This window comes from Halictus rubicundus, unplaced genomic scaffold (genome assembly GCF_050948215.1).
Source record: "Halictus rubicundus isolate RS-2024b unplaced genomic scaffold, iyHalRubi1_principal scaffold1341, whole genome shotgun sequence".
Lineage (NCBI taxonomy): Eukaryota > Metazoa > Arthropoda > Insecta > Hymenoptera > Halictidae > Halictus > Halictus rubicundus.
Window position 1 is genome coordinate 13592 of NW_027489882.1, and position 7478 is coordinate 21069.

Genomic DNA, 7478 nt, shown 5'->3' on the forward strand with positions numbered 1-7478 from the left:
TGGCCTCTGTTCTGAGATGCGCTGTCGTCGGTCATAGTAGCGGTGATGTTCATTAACTTGGATAATTCTATAATTTCTTTCTGTCGGTTTTCGTTTTCTTTAGCAGTAGTTTTGCTTAAAGAGGTAACCGCGGATTGCAATTCTTTCATTGAATTGAGAATTCCATTGAGTATCTCTTCGCTTACCATTACGGTTCCGTTTGGTTTAGCCATTTTCTTGGTTAACGTAGGGGAACTGTTCGATTCTATTCTCGATAACTTAAGATGTCGTACTGACCTTGGTTCGTCGATACCGATGTATTGCTTCGGAAGGGCTCTCGTAGTCCGTCTTCGTGGTCAAACAGCCGTGGTTGGTTGCCGTTGAAGATTTTCTTCCAGCAGATGAACCGGTATCCTGGCAGGATCGCCAAAATGTTACGGTGAAATGGCTGGTTTCGCGAAGGAACGCCGTATTTCACTTTCGCGATTGAATACTCGAAGATTTCGGGAATTTGAACTTGCTTTTTATTTTGAAAGTTGGATCGGCGAGACGTGCCGTAGCAGAGGTGATCGTCGACTGCTGGGTACACGGGTTTGGGGTCTTATATATTAATGGGTAATCTTATTTGGGGTACAAAGGTTTGGGACTGTTTAATGGTTCAAAGTTGTCGGGTGCTGAATCAGTCGTGAACTTGGGCCTGGTGACGTGTTGCGAGGGTTGTTGTCTTGGTCTTATCGGGCCGTGACAGCATCGCGCAGCGGCAAGCACGCCGACGAACCGCCAACATACATTGTATACGCGGCGGCGCGGCGACGGTCCACGGGAAGCTGCAGAGAAAGAAGCGAAGATCGGTTCCGAAGGCGGTCGAAGGAATGCCATCGAACATTCGCTCGCAAGCGTCGGCCAGTATTCACTTCAGAGCAGCCATTCGTGTCAGTGCCGTGTGTTGTAAGTACGTATTATGGCGATTAGGTTTGGAGTATACATTTTGATAAGTTTTCCCGAAAACAGGCCATTTGTCCGCACAGTACGGCGGTCTCTTTATTTTCCGAGATATTTGCAAAAACTGTCTATTTTGATGTAAACTTCTGCCTATTTTGAATGACCGAATTTGTTCTTTAGGGCGCGGGAGGGTTCTTTGGTTAAAATGTACAAGGAGATTTTTATTATCCACCCTATGAAATTATCGAGTCGATGTTCTCCCATTTTGCAATCAAATTCACAGAAGTTATTTATTCATGATCACTATAAGTTGTTTCTATATATGTATTCATTGAGTGATACATGTTATTATTTATTTCCAGTGTTTTCAAATGGGTGAGGTTGGCCAACGGATGCAATGCTGGTTCGGTCTTTACCTCACGCACTGGTTCCTCGGTCACCCCAGGGTCTCATGTTTCCTTTTCAACGGTTAAGAAGTAATTTTGCAGGTATTTCCTCATTATTTCTTTATCAATGTTTTAATTTGAATAGATTTTGTTTTCTTGAATTTGGAATTTATAGGATACGGGTCTTAGGGATTGCTATTCCCTTATAACTTCTGCGAAATATATTCTTTAGGTTCCATGAGTTTTAGCGCCTTATATATATATACATTAATATATGAAGGGAGGTATGAAATTATCGAGTCGAAGTGGTCAATGTTTTTTCACTTTGCAATCATATTCACAGAAGTTATTTATACATGATCACTATAAGTTGTTTCTATATATCTATTCATTGAGTTTATAAACGTTGAATGAAGTGCACAAGTGGATGTATTTCAGGTAGAGACAATTTCTAATCGCACCGCAAACGATCCCTTCATTTATTCTCAGGTTGTCCCTATAATTTATTTTCCTTACCGCGTGTAGTAGCTTAAAAACTTTACCTTCTGCCGTTGAATACATGTTATTATTTATTTTCAGTGTTTTCAAGTGTGAGGCCGGCCATTGGATGCAATGTGGGTTCGCTGTTCACCTCACTGACTGGTTCCTCGGTCACCCCAGGGCCTCGTGTTTTGTTTTCAACAGTTAAGAAGAAATTTCACAGGTATTTTCTCATTATTTCTTTATTAATGTTTTAATTTGAATAGATCTTGTTACCTTGAATTTGGAATTTATAGGATATGGGTCTTAGGGATTGCTATTCCCTTGTAACTTCTGCGAAATATATTCTTTACGTTCCTTGAGTTTTCTCGCTTTATATACATACACTAACCAGCAAAACTGAGTCTACACTATTTGAGCCAACATAACTTTTTAAAAATCTGATCAAATGACTTGAATTTTATTGAGAAGTTGGAAGGTTTAGTTTGTTAGACGAGGTGTAAAAAATTTTTGAAAAAAGTTTGAATTGGTCGGAATCGCAAAAGAAATAGTAACAGTTGGTTTTTTTAGCTTTTTTATCTGAGCCTGTATTGAAAATTTAAAAAATGTGTTTGATTCGCTTGAGTAAATTACATCCATGCTGAAAATTTCACCGATATTGGTTAATTCGTTTACGAGTTATAAACGCTTAAAAGTGGAAAAATTGCCGTTTTTCATGATTTTCGACTTAAAACCACACTTTTAATCGTTTATAACTCGTAATCGAATTAACCAATATCTGTGAAATTTTAAGCGTAGATATAATTTATTCGAGCAAATCAAATACATTCCTTAAATTTTCAATACAGGCTCTGATAAAAAAGCTGAAAAAACCAACTTTTACTATTTCTTTTGCGATTCCGACCAATTAAAATTTTTTTCAAAAATTTTGTACACCTCGTCTAATATATATATCAATTATTGATTCCCCTCGGGGTTACAATTTTAATTACATCTCCCTCTTACCCCAATCTTAACCTTAAACTTATCCTAACTTACCCTAACTTAATTAAACGTGTCCTAAAAACACGCCATAGAGAGAGAGAACGATCTTTCACTAATATCCGCCGCGTTATTATTTTTCCCTGTCCCACACATACATGCTTCTCTGCTCTCTCCCCTCCCTGCACCTCACCCATCCTTCCCATGCCTCCTGGACCTCCTCTTTCGGCTGCTCTCTCTTTCACTCCATTCCTATGCATTCTCTCCATTTACTTCATCTCCCATATCTCTCCATTCCTGCTCTTCCTCCATTCATCCACCTTCCTCATCCATTCCTCTCCTCCTTCATCCCCTAATATTTCCCCACCATCCCCTGCCAACCACTCCCCTCAACCCTCCCTTACACATTTCCCACACATGTTCCCACGTTTCCTCCTCTCACCCACAGACCTTACATACTTTCTTCTCCTCCTCCAACCAATACTTTCCACCTCTCATCTCGTTTCCCAACCTGTACCTGGCCACCCTTTGCCACCTGCTCTCTCCCCAGCCTTTCTTCAGATACCCCGGTATCCGCTCTCCCTTCACCCTCCCGTACCACATGTTGTACCTTGCGCTTCCTATCTTTTCCCATCTCTCCCCTGTTGCTTCTTCTTTTCCCCTTTCACTATCTCCTCACTCACTGCCTCTATCCTCTCCTCCATCATCTCCTCCGCCTCCTCCGCTGTCCAGCCCCTCTCTTCCCAAAAACGCCGTCACTCCTTCACCCACCCTACTACCTCCCCTCCCCTTCTGCCCCTTCCTCTTCCCTGCTCCCAGCACAACCTAGCTAGCTCCCCCCTTTTTCCACCCTCAACTTCTTCTGGTACCCCCATGCCCTCAACCCCGCCCTCCCTCTCAACAACTCCCTCTGCAGCTGTTACCGCACCATATACCGCGGTGCGTACCTCTCTACTCCTAGGACCCACCTCAGAAACCTCTCCTGCAACCTTTCCACCTCTTCCCATTCCTTCCTACACCTCGTCTAATAAACTAATCCTTCTAACTTCTCAATAAAATTCAAGTCATTTGATCTAATTTTTAAAAAGTTATGTTGCTTCAAATAGTGTAGACTCAGTTTTGCTGGTTATTGTACATTAATATATACATTAATAACCAAATTACGAGAAGTGCCCGAAGACAGACCATTTGTCCGCACTGTACGGAGGTCTCTTTATTTTCTGAGATATTTGCAAAAAACTGTCTATTTTGATGTAAACTTCTGCCTATTTTGAATGACCGAATTTGTTCTTTAGGGCGGGGGGGGGGGGGTGTGTTCTTTGGTTAAAATCCACAAGGAGATTTTTATTATCCACCCTATGAAATTATCGAGTCGATGTTCTCCCACTTTGCAATCAAATTCACAGAAGTAATTTATTCATGATCACGATAAGTTGTTTCTATATATGTATCCATTGAGTTCATAAACGTTGAATGGTCTTCACAAGTGCAAGTATTTCAGGTAGAGACAATTTTGTAATTGCACAGCAAACGATCCCTTCATTTATTCTCAGGTTGTCCCTACAATTTATTTTCCTTACAGCGTGTAGTAGCTTGAAAACTTCACCTTCTGCCGTTGGATACATGTTATATATATATATATACAGGGTGTTAAAAAAAACCATTCAATATTTATATGGTATATAGGATACACAGTGCTGAGTGAAAAAGCTATAGTAAACATAGGTCGAAAGGTCAACCGTTTCTGAGATATAAACATTTTTGTTACATTAGACGAATAGACTTGATTCGTTGGACGCGTCGTGAAGTGTTATAGTGATATATACAATTTAAAAGTGTGCGAGAATGTTTTGTTCGACATCGTATCATATTCTCGAACAAAGATTGTGAGTGACTGCCGGTGTGCAATAATTCGCAAGAGTCGTGCACTGAATCGTTCGGACGTGTCGGAAATCCATGGGGTCGAGACGAATCAGTGAAGAATTTTGCTCTTCAGTGATTGATCTCGATCCTATGGATTTCCGACCCGTCCCAACGATTGGGTAACCGATTCTTTCGAATTATTGCACACCTGCAATGACTTACAATCTTTGTTCGAGAATCCGATACGATCCCGAAAAACCGTTCTTGCACACTTCCAAATTCCAAACAACACTATAATACGCGTCAATTTGAATCCGACATTTTCGAGACGGCGCATGAAGTAATTCTTTTTTCTTTTCCAGAATTATGGAACCAAACACCATCAAATTTGAAAAAATGTCCTTAGAACAGGGGCCATCCGCCCCAACGCCACGGGCCTCGCAGATACCGTGGCCCATTGCGGTAAAATTGTTGCCGCCCAACTTTCCGCCCTCCCGCATCCCGAGGCCATTTGAACGTGGGCCCCCGCCCACCTCCACGGCTAGGCTAAATTATGATTCTTATGTAAGTAAATATAGAATAAATGAAGAAATAATAAAATAATAAATAAATGGTGAATAATTAAAAAATTATAAAGCATAATATTATGTTTCAGAATAAATTGGCCAAGCTGATAAAGCGGGCGGAGTACCGCCAGCGGATGCGGGGCTAAAAAAAGAGAGGCTGCTTTCATCACACACAGGCGATAAAATAAACTAAAATAAATAATAATAACTATAAATTAAAATAATAATAAATATAATTCTTATTATATAATTTAAATACAAAGTAATTATAAATTATTTTTATAATGTTGTTAGGCTTCTTTTATTCACTTGTAAGAAAGTACTAGAAAGATAGATAACGCGATATCGTTAACTTAAATAAATGTGGGCGTATTACAAAATACTATGAATCTTTATTCACGACAACTGTACACGACGACAGTCAGAATCAGAATGTCCTGCTGTCCCAAAAATCCTCAGCCGTGAGAACGCCTTCGACAGTATGCCCCCTTGTTTATGACACCCCCAAGCTAAAGGACTTTCCCTTGTGGAAGGGCAACGCGCTGACAAAAACCACATGGCCTGCCTCGACCGTTTGCTTACTTCGATTTTTCTAACACACTTTTCACGCTGTATTCTTGGAATTCACTTTTATTACTTTTTTACACGCGGTTTGCAACCGTCTCACACGCTGGTTCGTTTGCTTCTGGTGAAAACTACACGCACGCGTCTCTACGTTCTATCTTTTCTTTCGCTCCTTCACACGTATTTACTCATTCTTTCTCTCTCTTCCTTCGCGCTCATTTGTTCATACTCGCTCTCTTTCTTCACGCTCATTTGTTCATCCTCGCTCTCTTTCTTCATGCTCACTTCACGCGTACTGACACATTCTTTCTCTTTCTCTCTTCACGCTCACTTCACGCCGCTACAATGTTATTTCCAAGAGGCCGCGGCATCAATATTAATCATAATTATTATTATAGATGATTTCTTTTCTTTTCGTTTGTTTGTTTGTTTATTTCGATGTTTTAGTTTGTTTTGTTTGTTTGTTTCTGTTTAATTTTAATTTTACTTTGAATATTCCCCTATCATAAATTATATAATAAATATTCTGTAAGGAAATAAAAATAAATAAATAAAAAATAAATATATATAAAATATAAGTTTGTTTGTTTGTTTATTTTCATGTTTTAGTTTGTCAGTTGTTTCTTTGTTTCTTTTTGTTTGTTCGTTTTTGTTTAACATAAACGTAGGGGACGGAGCCGTTGGCGGAAATCGCCGATTAGGTCAGCGAAAACGCAAAAACGACCAGCGTTTTTGTGGAGCAGGTCGTCCGCGGATGGCCGAAAAACATCAACGCAACGACAGGTGAATGCCCGAGCGAGCGGGTGCGAATGAATGTGAGAGAGTAAGGAAGGTGCGACGACCGCGAGCGATGTAGGTGATCCGATTCGGGTGTATGTATTAAGGACCATCGGGCTATATATGCGAGGTAGGTCGCGGTCGCGGAAGTAGAGAGTCAGAGTTTGACGGAGAGAGAGAGAGAGAGAGAGAGATATTAAACTGCACTTTATTGATCGCAGACCGATCACAGGCGGCACGACCAGCCGGTCACTCGCGAGCGATGGAGAGAACGAGGACGTCACGAGGTGCGCACGATCGAGAGAGAGAAAGCGCGATCGAGAATCGCGAGCCGGCGGATGGACGGATATCTTGCGCGTGCAGATTTCTGCCGTCGGAACGCGAAACGCGTGCCACCGCGATACGGAAATCTTTAACGCGGGCGACGGAGATCTTCAACACGCGGCAGAATGCACGTAACGTGGCGCGGAAGATTGTAGAAAATACTGCGAAAGAGCAGTTCGAGATCGCGAGAGTCTCCGAGCGAGAGATTTTGAAATCTGACCTGAGCGAGACGAGCGCGAGCAGCAAACTAGCGCGAGAAATATGACTGAAGACGAACGTTAAGAGCGTTAAGCAGCGTGATGCGAGTGACGAACATTAAGAGAGCGAGAAGGCACACGCAGATGCCTTCAATAACAAGGACCATCGAATGTGGAGCACCGTGATTGGTGCTCCCGAATCGGATAATCCTTGTTTGTCTCGATTTGAAGGATTCGAGCGTTGAAATTCGGCCAATGAGAGACGAAACTGTTGCTACGCGGTGTCGAGCAACGGCGACACGCGTTCTTACCGCGTGTTGACATACGAGACAAAAACTGTATGATACAGCGGTCGCCAGTTGAGACAATAGCCGCCGAATTCCAACGCTTGAATCCTGAACAAATTGTAACTTACCGAA

At 41.6% G+C, this 7478-nt stretch overlaps 1 protein-coding gene across 2 annotated transcripts; it reads left to right on the plus strand.

The window, feature by feature from the left end:
- The first annotated feature begins 739 nt into the window (after positions 1 to 739).
- On the plus strand, positions 740 to 5571 carry LOC143365115 (uncharacterized). Of its 2 annotated transcripts, none has more exons than XM_076805054.1 (5): positions 740 to 931; positions 1284 to 1409; positions 1887 to 2010; positions 4994 to 5195; positions 5287 to 5571. In XM_076805054.1, exons 2-5 carry the CDS (start codon positions 1319 to 1321, stop codon positions 5341 to 5343), a joined length of 474 nt encoding a protein of 157 aa, XP_076661169.1. In that variant the 5' UTR covers positions 740 to 931; positions 1284 to 1318; the 3' UTR covers positions 5344 to 5571. The 2 variants fall into 2 exon arrangements, with proteins under 2 accessions (XP_076661169.1, XP_076661168.1); XM_076805053.1 differs by having other exon boundaries at positions 740 to 927.
- The last annotated feature ends 1907 nt before the right edge of the window (positions 5572 to 7478 follow it).